General features: G+C 51.8%; 8 protein-coding genes across 8 annotated transcripts; 3 read left to right on the top strand and 5 right to left on the bottom strand.

Moving 5' to 3' along the window:
* Positions 1–366: 366 nt before the first annotated feature.
* On the bottom strand, positions 367–1,392 carry METBIDRAFT_78857 (ketoreductase; the record flags this gene model as incomplete). The annotated part of the gene is made up of 1 exon (XM_018858961.1): positions 367–1,392. The coding sequence occupies one exon, from the start codon at positions 1,390–1,392 to the stop codon at positions 367–369; it is 1,026 nt and encodes a 341-aa protein (XP_018711023.1).
* A 1,342-nt stretch (positions 1,393–2,734) lies between these two features.
* METBIDRAFT_43406 (uncharacterized protein) lies at positions 2,735–3,673 on the bottom strand (the record flags this gene model as incomplete). The annotated part of the gene is made up of 2 exons (XM_018857653.1): positions 2,735–2,957; positions 3,048–3,673. The coding sequence occupies 2 exons, from the start codon at positions 3,671–3,673 to the stop codon at positions 2,735–2,737; spliced, it is 849 nt and encodes a 282-aa protein (XP_018711022.1).
* Positions 3,674–4,484: 811 nt separating this feature from the next.
* On the top strand, positions 4,485–5,546 carry METBIDRAFT_12490 (uncharacterized protein; the record flags this gene model as incomplete). The annotated part of the gene is made up of 1 exon (XM_018854232.1): positions 4,485–5,546. The coding sequence occupies one exon, from the start codon at positions 4,485–4,487 to the stop codon at positions 5,544–5,546; it is 1,062 nt and encodes a 353-aa protein (XP_018711021.1).
* Positions 5,244–6,834, bottom strand: CDC28 (cyclin-dependent serine/threonine-protein kinase). Its single transcript, XM_018856060.1, has 2 exons — positions 6,750–6,834; positions 5,244–6,482 (listed from the first exon to the last, which is right to left on the bottom strand). Exons 1-2 carry the CDS (start codon positions 6,793–6,795, stop codon positions 5,596–5,598), a joined length of 933 nt encoding a protein of 310 aa, XP_018711020.1. The 5' UTR covers positions 6,796–6,834; the 3' UTR covers positions 5,244–5,595.
* Positions 6,835–7,338: 504 nt separating this feature from the next.
* Positions 7,339–8,592, bottom strand: METBIDRAFT_43258 (serine/threonine protein kinase; the record flags this gene model as incomplete). Its single annotated transcript, XM_018857635.1, has 1 exon — positions 7,339–8,592. One exon carries the CDS (start codon positions 8,590–8,592, stop codon positions 7,339–7,341), a length of 1,254 nt encoding a protein of 417 aa, XP_018711019.1.
* A 1,935-nt stretch (positions 8,593–10,527) lies between these two features.
* GUK1 (guanylate kinase) lies at positions 10,528–11,091 on the bottom strand (the record flags this gene model as incomplete). The annotated part of the gene is made up of 1 exon (XM_018857649.1): positions 10,528–11,091. The coding sequence occupies one exon, from the start codon at positions 11,089–11,091 to the stop codon at positions 10,528–10,530; it is 564 nt and encodes a 187-aa protein (XP_018711018.1).
* Positions 11,092–12,207: 1,116 nt separating this feature from the next.
* Positions 12,208–15,033, top strand: MTR10 (Mtr10p; the record flags this gene model as incomplete). Its single annotated transcript, XM_018858960.1, has 1 exon — positions 12,208–15,033. One exon carries the CDS (start codon positions 12,208–12,210, stop codon positions 15,031–15,033), a length of 2,826 nt encoding a protein of 941 aa, XP_018711017.1.
* Positions 15,034–15,936: 903 nt separating this feature from the next.
* PGA58 (Pga58p) lies at positions 15,937–16,546 on the top strand. Its single transcript, XM_018856059.1, has one exon. It carries the CDS (start codon positions 15,992–15,994, stop codon positions 16,223–16,225), a length of 234 nt encoding a protein of 77 aa, XP_018711016.1. The 5' UTR covers positions 15,937–15,991; the 3' UTR covers positions 16,226–16,546.
* The last annotated feature ends 32 nt before the right edge of the window (positions 16,547–16,578 follow it).

Here is a 16,578-nt window from a genome sequence, read left to right as displayed (position 1 = left end):
TGGTTTTCAGCAGATGTAGAAAGAAACGAGCTTGGTCCGCGCGGTCTTTTTTCCAAGACTGTGCCAATATATCTGCAACGGCTTTTTTCCACCAGTGCGAACTTCTGGTGTCTTCTAGAAAGTTCGACTCCCCGCTCCCTGGGACCGTACTACGTGCCATGAGTCTACAGCAGACAAACAGCTTGTGGCGTCAAGCTTCACATGGGCTTGTCACTTGGGTCATTGTAGATACTCTTTACTTGCTCGTCTTTTTGTTGTAGAAGGCTATCCATTTCTAGACACTCTCTACGCGAAACTAGTATACTTGAGACAGGACCAATGAAGCCGTGGACTAAGCGGGGTGGTTTTCGAATATTCCCCGTACGCCTACTCAGCCTTTTTTCTGGCGGCCTTCTTCAAGGCTCTGGCCCTGATGCTCTTGTGCATGTCCAAATTGAGCTTGTTGCCGATGCTGGAGTACACACCAACCGAGTTCTCAATGAAAAAGTGCATCAATGCATGGGACCAGTACGGAGTCGATGTAGCGAAGCGTTCTTGGGCACCGCCTCTCTTACCCGCCATGTTCAAAGTGGCTTTCACAAACTGCTTGGGGTTAGGGATCGTGGCGGTGGTTCTTCTGATCTTCGACATCGCCGAGGTGACAAGGTACGAAACCACCAATTGCACGTCCACGCCTTGAGGCTTCAACTCCCCGGCCAAAGCAGACGACCATTGTTGCAAGAAAGCCTTGGACCCCGAGTAAGTTGCCAAATAGGGAGTGGGGATCAAGCCTCCGAAAGAGCCCATTGAAAGAATCAACCCTCTCACCTTTTTCTTTTGTCCAGCCACGGTCTTGACGATCACTGGCGCAACAGTCTGCGTGATCTTCAATGTGACAAGGTTGTTGATGGTAATGATATCCGTGAGTTCTTTTTGCTCGGTTTCCAAAAACGGCACAGGAATGCTATGGGATTGGCCAACGTTGTTGACAAGCACTGTGACAGGTAAATCGGCAATGGTGTCTTGGATCGCCTTGTAGTTGGCTTCGTTGTCCTCAGATGCATCGAAGGCAATGACTTCGGTCTTGACCCCGAATTTCTCTTGGATTTCAGTGGCAATAGCCTCGAGTTTAGACAAGGTTCTTGAAACCAAAACAACATTCAAGCCCTTGCTGGCCAATTGAAACGCGTACTCCTTCCCAATCCCATCAGAAGCACCAGTAACCACGGCCCAATTGCCTTTCTTCGCGCCATACTTCACGAAGTCAGTGGGTGGTAAGACAAAGAGGTCCAAAAGAAGACTCCCAAAGGACAAGGTGAAAGTGGTCAACTTGTAGACTCCAGTCAACAATGCAGTATAAAGGGCCGCTTGGCCCAATTTGCTCTCTGTGATAGAACCTATGAAGTTGCTCATGGCCAAATACGTATACGACGAATAATTATACAAGTGGTTCAATACGTTTAAAACACTGTCTGTCGCACACGGAAACCCGAACCCTTCAGGGATTTGGTTTGCATACAGGTGATGTTATTATTGCCTTTGGGCGGATGGTCATCCGGGCCTGAGTTTGAATGAAACTAGGAGGCTTCTCACCAGCTGTGATTTTCCGAGGCTGAGATCACAGTGAGCCACCACCAAAAGGCATTTGGTAGATCATTATTATGCCAACTCGCAGGGCTAGTCCGGGCGCACAGACGTGATTCTCACGTGATCAAACACCCCAGTGAATAAAACTATGTATTATAAAAAATAAGGTCAGACCAAATTTTTGAAGACGAGTCCAAATTTACCAGAGCGTGTTTTGCGGCAAGATTCCGGTGGGACGGGTGAAATTTCTCGGGGAATCTCACTCGTAGTTTTCCCATTGATCTGGCATAGTGGGCCCTTTATTATGATTCTTCTCTCGGAGACACGTCAATAAGTCTATCCACAAACAATTTTGATTCTCCGTGATCAAAATATTCAATAAATTTATACACCGTGTAACACAAGTCTTTGTGACGCATGCAGTGATGCATGGACTTGTTTCCGACTTTGCTTAAGGAGATAGCCTCGAAGAAGCAAAGTTGTTTAAGTCCAGACTCAGTGGAACTTAGGCATGATACGAAGCACGAAGCGAACCGGCATCTTGCAAAAGAGGACAACATAAGAGAGACTGAGTACCGAATTTAGACGAACAAGAGCCACGCTTCTTCTTCATCTCGGCATACATGGCTATGATTGCTATGCGAAGAATTGCTGAGATCGATGGGGCTTTCTGTTCTTCGCACGGATGGACGTCTGCTTTGGGAAAAACCATGGCAGTATTTTTGAGAGCATTCTCCACTCATTCTCCACTCTCGCGTGGATATGGTTGGAAGAGCAACTCTTATGCAGCTTTCCAGGTGATTATGCCAGCGTATTCATTGAAAAAATCCCGAGGACAGCCAATATGTAGAAACATGACTGTGATGAAGGCACACAGAGTTCGTTGGATGTAGTAAGCGTTCACACAATGGAATGCTGGAAAAGCAAGTTTCGAGCACGCACCATTGGCATACATGACAATCTGGTGATGCTAGTGCGTTGCGGCGGCAGAGAGAAGACTTTCGTTGTATCTTCCCATGTTGTCTCTTCACATATGCAAAACCCAGAATACTCGCCAGACTGCGGCACGATGGTGTTGTTTTGTTCTCAGACCACATCAGCTGCCCCGTCGTGCGCTCTTCGCTCAAGCATGAGAAAACTAAGCTTGCCAAAAAAGAAGGCTTTCTCATCACAAGTAAGTGAACTCGTCGAGCTTTTCACTGCAGATCTCAACATTGAGCGCGTCTCGTTTGGCATACACTTCGAGCGTCGACAACGCGCACGCGAGCTTGACTTTCTCGCTCTGGAGCTCGGCTAGCCGGTCATTGACCCTCGAGATCTCCTTGTAGTTCAGCTCCACCCTCGCTGCGGTCTTCCCCTGGCCAAGCTTGAGCAAGGTGATCCACGGATTGCTGAACGTTTGAGCGGCCGGCTTTTTCAGGGGGCCCAGAGCTGCGGGCATCGCCTCTGCTGCTGTGTTGGTCGGAGTGGCTCCACCAGACGTCCGGTGAGAGCCGTGGCCCGCGTCGCTGGTCCTTTTCTGGCCGTAATTACTGCCCCTCGACGGCCCGCGCATGCCGGAATACTGCGGTCTCTCGGTGAGTCTCTCGGCAGGTCTCTCGGTGGATCTGTCGGCGCGGTCGTGACCCCGGTCTTCAAGTTGTGGATGCCCGTTTGTGCGGCCGGGCGAGGAGTCCCGGTTTCGTGCATGCTCCCTCGCCTCACCCGTGCGCAAGTCGTCGTTTTCGCGTCGCCCGCTATACGAGTCTGGCCGCAGGATTTCCCGCTGGTCGTCGCGGCGCAAATCCCTCGGGCCGTCCCGGTGGTATGGGTGCTCTCGCGGCGCAAAGTCCCTGGGGCCATGGTCACGTGGATCGTCCCGAGGGCTGTCGCCGCCCCTGTGATTGGCGTCGCGATATAGCGGGCGGCCGCCATACGAGTGGTCGGGCCGGCCAAAGCCTTTTCCGCGTCCCCGCAGATTGGCCCCATAACGGCCGTGTCCCCTGCCTCCTCGATAGCCACCTCTGCCCCGGCTGTCACGTGAGTCCGTGTTTTTGTCGTAGTACGAGTCGTATCTGCCAGTGCCCCTGGACTCCCCGTTTGGGTAATAGCCGCCGTTGCCGCTCATGGTGTGTGGCGGGCAAGAAGAAGGGGGTATCTGTGAGGAGCTAGTATGGGCTGTCTGGTGCACCCATACAAAAGCGCGGCGAGGCATGCAGATAGACATGGCGAGCAGCCGAGATTGGAGATCAGGACAGATATGGTGTTGGAATAGAGCATTGGTTCTGCGGCCTTAATTCTTGGGGGCCCGCTTTTCTCCAACCAGGCTCAGTAAGAGAATGTGGGTAAAAAGCCGCAACAAGACAGTGCTTGGTAAAACGTCTCGGGTGAAAAGTCTCAGTAGTCTGAGGTGAAGAGCCTCAGGAAACGGACCCGCAACAAAAGCCGCACCAGGCATACAACTGAGCAGCGCTCCGGACGTCAGTGCGCGGGAGTCCGCTCTCAGAGGCTACATGCACGACCAAGAGGGCCAAAATGGCCGATGTGATTTCCCATGTTGCCAGCTTTTTTAGCAGGGCTCCGGGACCCCACGGCGATCGGCAGATGGCCGGCAGACGATCCTGGATACTGCACCGATATCGGCGTGTCTGGTGCGGCGGACGGCTGCTGGGCTGCGCTCTCCAGTGCCAGGTCCTGTAGATGGACCACTCTCAATTAGACTTCCCTTTTTGGGGTCACTCCGAAACATCGGCTCGCACAGCCATTTTCCATCTCCAGAGACAGAGTGCCAACAGCCATCATTCCTCTTCTGCCACTGTTTTCAAATCAAGCGCACGGCCTTTTCTTTTTTCTGCCAGCACCCGCGAATGCCGCCCCGAGATTTCTCGCCTTGTGCCGACGCGGCCGATGGGCTCCTTTCGGAACATGAACTATTAGCAATGTATATGAGAGAAGTGGGCCCAGCCACCCAGGGCGTCGATGGCCGCTCACGTGAATTGGACGCGTTGCAGAAGCACCTCTGCAGTCCAGATCCTGGCCGGTTCCAGGAGGCCCTCGACTTGATGGAGCGGCTTGGTCACGAGGGGTTGGGGCTCCAGTCTACTCCAGTGTCGCGAGCACTGGCACATCGCACAAACACAGAGTACGACAAGACACACTCTCTTTTCGACTGCAGTGATGTCACCAGCGTGGACACGTGTGGCCAATTCAGAGACACGGATCGCGACTCCGATCTTGACGAGACGGCCTCTCTCATGGAGTGTGGCGAGGCCATGCATGCAAACCTGGACTCGTCTGGGCCGGGCCCTGGTGGCTCGCCCAGCCAGTTCAACCTCTACGAATTTCTCGATGGCATCCAAACTCGCCATGTCACCATCTCCTCGAAGTTCCAGGAAACGCACGCTAAGCTCGATGTTCTCCGGCACCAAAACAGGCTCGATGCAGACTTGCTTGCCAAGCTCTCTGCCAACAACGAACTCATGCACGAGAAAATACACGGCCTCAAGACAGAGGTCTCCGACATGTTCCACGACCTCCATCTTCTCAAGACTTCGCGAGAGCGGGGAGGCCCGCCTGGCTGCCGGCCCAATCCCACATATACTCTTGCCTACACCTCTTTGCCTGATCGCTGCACTACAATCAGTGACATGGCCAAGACAGACTCCACGACTGTGGACACACATTTCTGTTTTATCGCCGACTCAGAGGAAAACGATAGAGGAAAGGCAGCCCCTATCATGCATTGCCATGGTGTGTCAAAACACCCAGTAGCTTCACAAAGCGCATCACCGCACTCGGGCACCCTCAGCACCCAGATGGACGAAACAACACAAATACACTCTATTCAATTCGATAAGGCCCCGGTCGGCCCCAACATGATGCCTAAATATGCGAAGGAAATGCTGGCGCTATTTGTGCTTTTGCTCGCATTCTGGCTTGCCCTCAGCTGGCACTGGACACACTATACATGGGATATCAAGTGGATGCAAAAATACGACTAATGAACATATTCGGCGGCAATACCCCCTCGTCACACCACCCAATAATACTCTACCCCATGGTGACCGACCTCAGGTAGTTGTCGTAGTTCTCCTCGGTGTCCTCCTGGAAGTATGGGTGGATCAACGCTCTCTTGGCACTGATTCTATTGCTTGGGTTGTAATTCAACATCTGCTGCATCAAGTTCACGCCGTCTAGGTCTAAAGTAGGCACGCTCTTGGCCAAGTCCTTCTTTTCCCATTTGGGCCATGTTTTCTTGAAGTCGGGCAAGAAGCTAACGTCGGGCCAGATCTCCTCGTTGGGCGTTCCGAGAATTCGGAAGATCCGGAAAATCTCGTCAATCTCAGAATCTCCGGGGAACAACGGCTTGCGGTTGCACATCTCAGCAAAAATACACCCCACTGACCACATATCCACGCCTGTGGAGTATTGTTTGCCCCCCAAAAGAATTTCGGGAGCCCGGTACCACAAAGTAACCACTTCGTGCGTGTATGCACGCAAGGGAACACCATAGGCTCTGGCCAAGCCGAAATCCGCCAACTTCAAGTTTCCCTCCTTGTCAATCAACACGTTTTGGGGCTTCAAATCTCTGTGCAACACTCTGTGTGAGTGGCAGTATTTGATGCCCTTCACCAACTGGTGCATGAATCTTTTCACCATTGAAGGCTCCAACCCAACACCCTGTGGTATGGATTCCATATATTTCTTCAAGTCTAAGTCCAAGAACTCGAAGACTAGGTACAACTTATGCGAGTCCGAGTGGATGATATCGTAAAGACGCACAATATTGTCGTCCCTCATCTCCTTCAACAAGGAGATTTCTCTGATGGCAGTCGATGGCACCCCCTCATCCTCAGACTCCAAGCGGATTTTCTTGAGCGCAACTACACGATTGTTGTATCGGGTATCCAAGGCCTTGTAAACCACACCGTATGTTCCTAGATAGTCAGTACGAAAACAGTCTCATGCTTATGACGTGTGCCTTTCAACCGTGACTTTGACGGCGTGAATCCTTTTCTGAAAACACGGTATGAAGCGATCTCCACAGTTCTTGGGTCTCGGCTGATCATGACACGTGGCATTGGCTCTCAACAAAGTTCGACCCATATTGAGAGTTTCATGCTTGAAAGATTGACTTGATCCGATGCAAAGCACCCGCTTTTTCCAGAAACTGCCCACTTTGTATTTGTGGAACTTGTACATACCTTCTCCCACTTTCTCCTGACGCTGAAAATCCGAAAGTTCCACCATTTTCTCGTACCTGCTTTTATGTTTAGAGTGAGATTCTCGAGTATGGTGAGGCTATCGCGTCAGGGACATCAACGCGGTGCGTGCGACTCGTGGCGAGAGGACACTGAGTGGTTTTACCAAAAAGAGAAGATCCCTTCCACCGACGACAAAGATACCCATCGGGTGAAAAGAACCAAACCATTCCCTCTGAAATCGTTTCTATAAAGAAATCAATGAGAATTGAGTTTGGAAAAGATTTCGCCTCTGTACGGTTCACACTGCTACTGCAACTACGAATTGTTAGGTTATGGCCATTTCAAGTCAAAACAACTTGATACTTCAAAGCCGAGTTCAGCCCACTCTCTTTATCCTTCCGCCCCTTTATTTTCTCACCTACACTGAATGCTAATAGATATCTGTTGTGCGTGGAATCACATACATCATGTTCAGCAAGGCCAAATCCGTGCTTGTCGGATTCGGAACCTTCTGCAACATGGTGTGTTTACTGCGTATAGGCAAGATATGCAAATATTAATTTCATCACCAATTCCGAACCAACCGCGCTTATCGCGGAATTTTCTCGAGCTTCTCTGAGACTTTCTCACTTGATGCATGAACACCATTGTAGGCTTCTCCAGCGGCACAAACACGGATTTCCCTTCCCCACTCACTGTTCAAGATTTGCTTGCCTGTGATCCTCCTTTCTGGGATAGGGTCTAGGATGGAGTAGATCACATTGCGACACCTGGCCCTCTTTAAAGATTCGATCGGCTCGTATCCAGTGGCATCCTTTCTCTGGATAAGGTACTCCTCGAAGAATTCATCGCGCTTAGGGTCGGCCAATTTCCACAACTGGCGCCCGGTTCTCATGGCCATGTAAATGACACCACAAGCCCAAATGTCGACACACCTTGAGTCAAACTGGTCTTGGATGAATTCTTCGGGCGCAATGTATGGGCTGGATCCACAGACCCCGTCACTGAAGTGGATCTCGTCTTCCCATGCCATTTTGAAACACTCCCCATTCCCGAAATCGGTGATTTTCAATACACCCTGCTGGGTAAGTAACAAGTTCTCCGGCTTCAAGTCACGGTGCGACACGCCCATCTCGTGCATGTAGTTCACGCCTCGAATGAGCTGCTTGAAGAAGCAATCGGCCTCGGCATACTCTAGTTTGCCAGCAGCAATGATCAAGGTGTAAAGATCGCCCCCGGAGCAAAACTCCATCACCTCGCAGTAGTCGCCCTTCGCATCCTTCAACAAATCCAAGGTGTCAATGATGTTCAAATGCTTCAAGGAAGAGGATATGCAGAACTCCGAGGTCAACCTCCGCGAGTACTTCTTTTCGGACTCGTTGGGGCGCTTTTTAAACTCCTTGACAGCATAGAGAACATCTTCCCCGTTGCCGTTCTGGAGGCCTTTCTTGTGCGATATGCGCACCACTCCAAACGAGCCTCTGCCAATGACCTCCTGGCAGCGGCCGTACTTCTCAACGAAGGACCGGCTGTCTTGCTTCGGTATGAGGTCTTCAGTCTGGGCTTGATACGGAGACGTGTTGTTCTTCACTTGCTTGACGAGTCCTGCGAAAAGCGTCGGGGGCTCGGCGTTTTTCTCGCCCTTTGCGGAGTTCTTGCCGTGGAGAATGTTGGGAACTGCAGACTTGGCCTCGTCTCGGAGCTTCTTGGCCCCTAGGAGATCCTTGAGCATGTTACTGAGCTTTTCCTGGCGCTTGGCCGCACGTAGGTTGTGCTCGTGGCTGCCGTTTTCGAACATCTTGAACCTCGGCTTGCTCACTGCGGGCGCAGGCACGCTGGCCATTCCTGGCAAGTGGGTGCTCGAGACAGTGGGGGAGACGGTGGAGGGCGAGGTGTGACCGGCTCGCTTTTCCGAGGGCGTGCGCGACACCGAGTTGGCCTTGACTTTGGCCGCCAACGCCGCAGCACCGCCTTTCCATGAGTTTCCGTTCACGGACGACAGTCTCGACACGGAGGGCGACTGAGCACGTGCGCCTGTTGTGGTGTCAAGGTTTGTGGCGTGGGCCACGGACTGCAAGTGGGCCAAGTCCACGGATACCATCGATTGGGACGAAGTTAGCTGGGGGTTTCCCATGGCAGGCGAGGCGGTGGCTGAGCGGTCGTTCGGAAGGGGTGAAAGCACATCGTCGTCCTGAGTGGCGGAGCCCGGATGGGCATGGGAATCCTCGCTGACACGGGGCGTGGGCGAGTTTTTCGAGAGCTGCGGGGCCGGCAGCATGGGCCTGGAGCCGGGCCTCGAGTTGGGCCTGGAGTCCACGTCGGAGCCGGCGGTTTTCGCTAGCGAGTCCGAGGACGCATTTTGTGCCGGCGCTTTGGCGTCCTGGGGGAGCTGCGATAGGTTTGTAGACGACACTCCGAAAAGACGGCCGAGTTTGGACAAGGTCTTCTTCTGCTTCGGCTCACTCATCAAGAGCGATCTGCCAGCGGCAAGATTATTCTGAAGACTCCTTTCTGGTGGGAAAGAAGGGTTGAAAGGAAGGAAGAGTCAGCAGGCTCTCTTTTTTTTTTTTTTGCAAAGGCTTGCTCCGAAAACCCCGCTTTTATATGCCGCTGTCGAAGAACGAGGCTGGCCTTGATGATCACAAGAACGCTGCTGGCAAAAGTGTGGTCGAAATCGTGCAAGTGTGGTTTCTGATGTATGTGGCCTGAAGTACGTGGAGGGGTCTGGAGACGAGATGTTTTTTTCTGGAGCCGGCTTTAGTGGTGCGGGTGCGATATTTCTATTTGCCCGCTGCGCTATTTTTTTTTTGGCCCATTGTTAGTAGATTGCACGGCCTTGCTCCCCGTCCTCGCTGGCCGCGGAGGCACAGGTGGAAGGCGCGGCCCCAACGGACGGTGGCGAGCGGCCACGGAATTTCGAGCACCAGCGGAACTTCGCATCGCGTGCCGCTGGGCCCGGCGCTCCCCGGATCCCGTGACCCATGGAACCGCTGGCTCGAAGCGTGGGGCTTTGGGCCGGGTGGTGTTTTGTGCTCCCGCTCGCTTCGGCAGCCCAGCGGCAATGGGCGGTTTGTGGCCCCAGCGATTGTAGGCACCGGCTCGCGAAGCAGGCCCGAGAAATTACAAAGTTACCCACTGCCAATTTGCTTGCGCGCTCGCCGTGTGACCTGGGCTTAGCAGAGCGAAGTCGGCATCCGCCAGTCACGCGGAAGGCGGCGGCGGAAGCCGGTCACGTGGCAAGCTTTTGTGTTCTCCGGGGGCCATGTTGCGCCACGCCGGGCACGGGGCAGTTGCAGCGTGTCCGTGGTCATATATGGTCATTTATTGCACACAGGGCCGCAGCCCAGTTGGGCCGAAAGCACTCGCAACTGGCGCCGCGTGTTGGTGCTGCGCGGCCCTGTGCCTGAAGCCCCGGGCCACTCGGTCTCACCCAGCGGTATGTGCCTGACGGGGCCAAGAAAACAGGCACAGCCGGCCAGTGACAGGCCCCGACGCGGCGCCGGAGTCAAGCGTGCCGGCCGGAGTCATACATGTTTACTTTTTTTTTTTGTTTCCCGGGGCGGTTCTACAGGCCAAGCCCCATGTGGAGGCGAGAGGCGGGAACGGCTGCGCGCAGGCTGTATTGTCGGAACCTCCGCCGGGCGTACACTGTGGGGGATCCAGCGACGTGCGGCTGGAGATAGATATTACGTAGGGCGGGAGGGTGCGAGGAAACCCCTGCTGGGCGAAGGCCCCGCGCTGAATAGGTGTCGTGGTGCGAACTGGTCCGTGCGTGTCTCTAGTTGGCCTCGGCCAAGATGAACTCCTTGAACTCCGCGTAGGCCCTCTCCAAGTCGTCGTTGACAATGACCTTGTCGTGGGCCCCCGTCTTGGCGTACTCCATCTCAGCAGACGCGGCCGCGATTCTCTTGGCAATGGAGTCCTCGGTCTCCGTGCCCCGCCCGCTCAATCTGTCCCGCAAGGACGCGATGGACGGCGGGCTCAAGAACAAGAAGCGGGCGTCGATCTGCGCCTTCTTGACGGACTTGACGCCCTGCATGTCGATGTCCAAGATACAGATTCGGTTCAACTTGGCCACGTCGTCCACGGCCTTGATGGACGTGCCGTAGTAGTTGCCGGAGAACTGCGCCCACTCGATGAACTTCTCCTCGGCAATCAACTTCTTGAACTCGTCCACGGTCGAGAAGTGGTAGTCGACGCCGTCCACTTCGCCCTGTCTAGGCTGTCTGGTGGTGTTGGACACCGAGAACCCGAACGTGTCGGGGAATTCCGCAAGCAACTTCTTCAAAAGCGTGGACTTGCCTGTGCCGGAGGGCCCGGAGATAACGACTGGTCTGACCATGGTGGCTCTTGTTTGCGCTGGAGGTTTGCGGGTGATCAGAGGTGATATTTTTTTTTGGGCCCAGGCGACGCGATGCGGAACTAAACACGCCGCGCGCGCAGACCGGGGTGCTGGGGCCGCGTAGCCTGGCCGACCAAACCACGACAAACGTGCACTTCCAATGCCGGGGACGAAAACGGACAAAACGCAGATTTCCTTTTTTTTTAGCTGGCCCAGGCGGCTGGCAGCGTTGTCTTGCCTCGTGCGCCTAGTGCCGGAATGCTGGCGGTAATGTGTGGCTTTTGCTCTGTGTTTCTGGCGGCAGTCCTAATGTGAAACCTCGCAGAGCACAGTGGGCAGCTGAGAAATATTGGCCCAGAGCGTGCGTGGCCCTAGGGCGAAAGTAGACATGCTCGCGTCACCAAGAGCATGATCCGATCCGGATTGGGGGATTAAACCCCGGCCGAGCAGCTGGGATTTTCCACGCCTTGTATCATCCCCCGGGCTGCCTCTGGCTCATTCACGAACTCTGGCTTTGTCACGAACTCGGTTTAGTCACGAACTGTGGCTCGTGTGGAATTTGCGGTCGGCTCGAAGGTCCTGGCGTATTGGGCGCGCCGCCCGCCAGCCAGGTATTCACAATAAGTAACTCTGTGGCCGGGCTCTGCAGCCGTAGTTATTTACGAAATCACATCGTGACGGCTTTTTCTGTCGCATACAGCCATTCCGTATTCCAGACTGCCGCCTTCGTCTAATTTGTGCTGTTTTTTTTTACTCTTTTTAATTTGGGAATCAGGGCCGCGGCACCTCGCAGTATAATCCGAGCCGTTTGGGGCCTTAATTTCGCAATTCAGAAATTGCATCATACTACCTCTGCAAATACCCCCCGTTCCCCCGGCACAAGCCGAGACCAAGAATTGAAAAAAACTCAAGTCACCACAAAAGCCCACAATATCCCGGAACACTCTGCTGTTCTCACGCTGTGCCCGGCTCGAGAAGCTCGGGCCTTCATATGCGCTGCTCGTGGTGAATGGAGGTAGTGCGTCTGGAAGAAAAAACCACCAGGCGATCGCAAGCGCCGCTCCAAATCTCCACGCAAATTTTCAAGACACCAAAAGACACGGAAAATCTACCGCAATGGACCAGGTTCAGCAGGCCCTCGTGGCCATGTACTCGCCGGCAGTGCTGCAGGACCAGAAGAAAGAGGCCACGACTTTCTTGGAGAACTTCCAGAAATCGCCCGAGGCCTGGGAAATCTCGCACCTGCTACTCGCAGATGGCCAAACTCCTTTGGAATACCGGATGTTTGCCTCGCAGACATTGCGCTCGAAATCGACATACGACTTGCTGCAGCTCCCAAACGAGGCGCTCCCCCTGCTCAAGGACTCGATGCTCGAATTGCTCTCGGTGTACGCGGCCAAAGAAAAGCTGATCCGCACACAGTTGTCGTTGGCGCTTTGTCAGTTGGCGCTTCAGTATTTGGGCTGGCTGAATGCCATCAATGATATCACCGCCAGGCTCCTGACCCAGGAGCACGTGCCGGCTTTGTTGGAGTTCTTGAAGAGCTTGCCGGAGGAGTTGACGGACGCCAACAAAACGCCGTTGACCGACGAGGAGTTCAATTCCCGCACGAGCGAGTTGATCACCAGCAATGTCCAGCACGTGCTACTACTTCTCAAAAGCTTGATCGACAGCGGGTCTGCACATCGCGCGTTGATCCTCGACTGCTTGAACAGCTGGATCAAGGAGTGTCCCATAGAGGACGTCTTGGGCATCGACTCGCTTGCCTCGCTCATCTTCGAATCCTTAGCCCGCGAAGACACTTTCGACCACGCGGTGGAATGCGTGTGCTCGATTCTCAGGGAGACAAGAGACATAGACAACTACCAGTTGATCGACGCGTTGTACCAGCAGCTTTTGCAGGCGTACGAGCACTACTCCAAAAGACCCGACCAGTTGGAAGACCCAGAGATTTTCAACGGTCTCACTCGAATCTATGTGGAGGCGGGCGAGTCCTGGCACGTGCTCATCGCCAAGAGCCCGGCCCACTTCAAACCTCTTGTTGAGATTCTATTGCGTTGCTGTAAGTACGACGAGGACTTGGACGTGGTCAAGTACACCTTCTACTTCTGGTACCAGCTCAAGCAAATGTTGACTTTGCCCAGATTCGAGGAGTCCCGGGCGGAGTTCCTGCCTCTTTACTTGGAGTTGATTCTGGTCATCATCAACCATCTTCGATACCCTCTTGGAGACAATGCTGACGATCTTTTTGACGGCAACAAAGAACAGGAGGACAAGTTCAAGGACTTCCGTTACGAAATGGGAGACGTGTTGAAGGACTGCTGCGCCGTGGTGGGGGCGCAAAAAGCATTGGACGTGCCCTTCCAGCAAATCAAGGCACTCGTCAACCAAAACCCGCAGTGGCAGTATTTGGAAGCCCCTTTGTTCAGCATGCGCGTGATGGCTAAGGAGGTCTCGTTGAAAGAGAAGAAGATCTTGCCAGTCATCATGCAGATGCTTGTGCAGCTACCCGAACACCCGAAGATTCGGTATGCAACCACCTTGGTCTTGGGGCGGTACTCGGAATGGACTTCCAAAAACCCGGAATTTTTGGAGCCTCAACTCAACTACATCATCAAGGGCTTCGAGAATGCCCAGCACACCGGAAGTGAGATCATAAACGCCACATCTCAGGCCCTCATGTTTTTCTGCCAGGACTGTGCCATTCTTCTCGTAAACTATTTGGAACAGCTCTACATGCTTTATCGGCAGGTCCATGCTGCATTGGATGTCAAGGCGACTTTTGACTTGGTCGATGGATTAAGCCATGTCATCGGCAAAATCCCCCTTGCTGACCAATATAGAGCAGCAGAGACATTTTTGGAACCCACATTACACAGAATGGGTGAACTTTGCTCACAGGGTCAACCAGGGGATGACCCGACTATCAAGGCGTTGGTTGACGAGGCAGAAGTTTTGAGTATATTTTTGAAGATTTTGCGTTGTCATGACTACTCCATTCCTGAATTCCCCATTGCTAACGTGTTTATGGACAAGATTTGGCCCTTGATACCTTTGGGTTTTGCAAAGTACGGCGACTCATTGAAAATCTGCGAATCCTTTTGCAAAGTGACCAGAAATGCAGTTCACGGTAGCACCCGCTACCTCACACCAAAGTTGGGAGAAATTTCACAGCTTCTACACCAAGGATTCCAAAAAACGTTTTTCGGTTGCTTTTTGTGGGTCACTGGGGTAATTATACAATGCAGCGAAGACTTTTCCGACGAGGTGTGTGCGCAAGTGATATACCCTCTTGCTATATCTCAAAGCGGATCAGTGTTGGACTTGTTTAGAAGCGACTCAAATATTGACCTCCGCAGTATCCCAGATGTGATCGAAGACTACTTTAACATGGCCAGTCATTTGCTCATGTTTTATCCCACAGAAATCGCTGGAAACGAACATTTCATGAGTTCCATATTCGAGACAGGGGTGGTTGCTCTTAAGGTGTCCGAAGAGTACAATCCTTTGATGGCATGTGTACACTTTTTCATCGATTACATATCCTGGGGTTCTGATTACCCACCTGTCTCATTTTTCGAAGGAGACCACCAGGCAATCAAGGAAAATGTGAAGAAGTTCTTGGCCATGGACCGTCACACTCATAATCTTCTTGAAGTGGTCATCTATGGGCTTATACACAAGTTTTACAACGATGTTGATGGCAATGATCTTTTGATCAAGATTTTGACTGTGTCGCCCGATTCTGCACAGGCTGTATTATGGTTGAAACAATCTGTTGCTTCATTGCCAAATGTAAGCGAACAAGAAATTACCAAGCTCATTGGCACAATCAGCGTCGCGCTTCCCAACAAAGACAACAGGAGAATTAGGATGGCGATAAAGGATTTTGTGAGCTGGTATACCCGGAAAAACGTGAACTCAAGGGCCGCCTTCAATTAGCATTTGACAAAATATAGGGTTTGGTTTACGTATAGCAGCGCAAACAAAGGTGCATGGCGAGAAGCCCACTTAACTATTCTCGTCGGTAAATTGTCACGGTAAAAGTTGAATATCACAAGTTCGTTTCAATACAATCATAATGAAATATACGAGAAAATGAACGACGTGGATAGGATCAATATATCTTGAAATTTAGCGGAATTGAATTCGACCTTAATCTCAGAACTTAAAAAGCACCTGCAAGATTCATCCTTGTCGAATCTGGCAGACGAAAACTGATGGGAGAAATGTATGACTGGAAATCCATTAGCATGGTGCTGCTTTTTACACTTCCACAAGCTCGACGGGCTAGAACTTCGATGAAAACTGGCTGCATAGATATGATTAAACGACAACAAAAAATTATGGTCTGGCCTGGCTATACAAGAACGCTGGCGCCTATCAGAGACTCCTATCGTGAAGATGCGCGAACTAATAAACTACAAAACAAACATATCGTGTGGTATATTCCATACACTACGGCGCCAAAATGGCGAAATAATCAGTGTGTATCTGGAAGGGTCATGCAAGAAATCATGAAAACTAAGCACGCAATCCCGCCACAAGAGTGGCGTTCTATTTCTAGAGTTCTAAAAAGCAACACCATGTAATACTCAATTTAGGGCATGCCATTGGCAGAAAACAATGTGCGCCAGCAAGCGAATTTTGTTTTTGGTTTCTTTTGCAGATTTTCAAATCTGGGCCTGTACCTAATCTGAGGCGTGTCGAGAGATGCTGGATATGGAAGTGCACTTGCCAAATGCGGAAGGTGGCTTGAAATATCTGCAGTCCAAGCCAGGTTTTTGCGCGAGATAGATATGGGAGAATACTGGATTCACAGCTATATAAGATATGCCTTCCTGGTGGCTGGACTTAGATTATTATTATTCACATACAAATCACATCTCTCGTTCACACAATGCAATTTTCTACCCTCGCTACCTTTGCTGCTGCTGCCGCCTCTGTTTCGGCGTTCGCTAACTCCACTGTCACTGATGTGACCTCGACTTTGATCACAATCACTTCTTGTGAGTCTGCTGTCACCAACTGCCCATACACCACTGCCAATGTTTCAACATACCACGGTGCTGGTAACAAGCAGTACGCTGCCGGTGCCGTTGCTTTGGCTGCCGGTGCTTTGTTGGCTTTGTAAGCTATTTGGTTCTAATTCTTTGTATATTATTGATTGTTTATAAATTTCATGTTAATTCTTATTGTTATTTGATTAAAGCTTTGTAAAACTGTTGTCTGCATGCGGCCGTATTAAATGATGCCTTTTAAAGGTTAAGAGAGTTGAGCAGAAGCGATTTAGCAACCTTGGGTCACATTTGGGCAGACATGTATTTTGAGATGACTTGGTTTATTACTTGTAATTTCTTGTATCATCTTGTGCCACTACTGTCGCGAGTGCAAAATTTTTAATTCGTCACATGTCCATTGATTTAACATAAATTTCATCCCACGACGACAAGCATAACAAAGGCGAGCTTATCGGGATCGGTTACG

Source organism: Metschnikowia bicuspidata, assembly GCF_001664035.1.
Source record: "Metschnikowia bicuspidata var. bicuspidata NRRL YB-4993 chromosome Unknown METBIscaffold_4, whole genome shotgun sequence".
NCBI classification, from domain to species: domain Eukaryota; kingdom Fungi; phylum Ascomycota; class Pichiomycetes; order Serinales; family Metschnikowiaceae; genus Metschnikowia; species Metschnikowia bicuspidata.
Note: the sequence above shows the minus strand (reverse complement) of the source record. Positions and strands in the feature narration are given on the sequence as shown.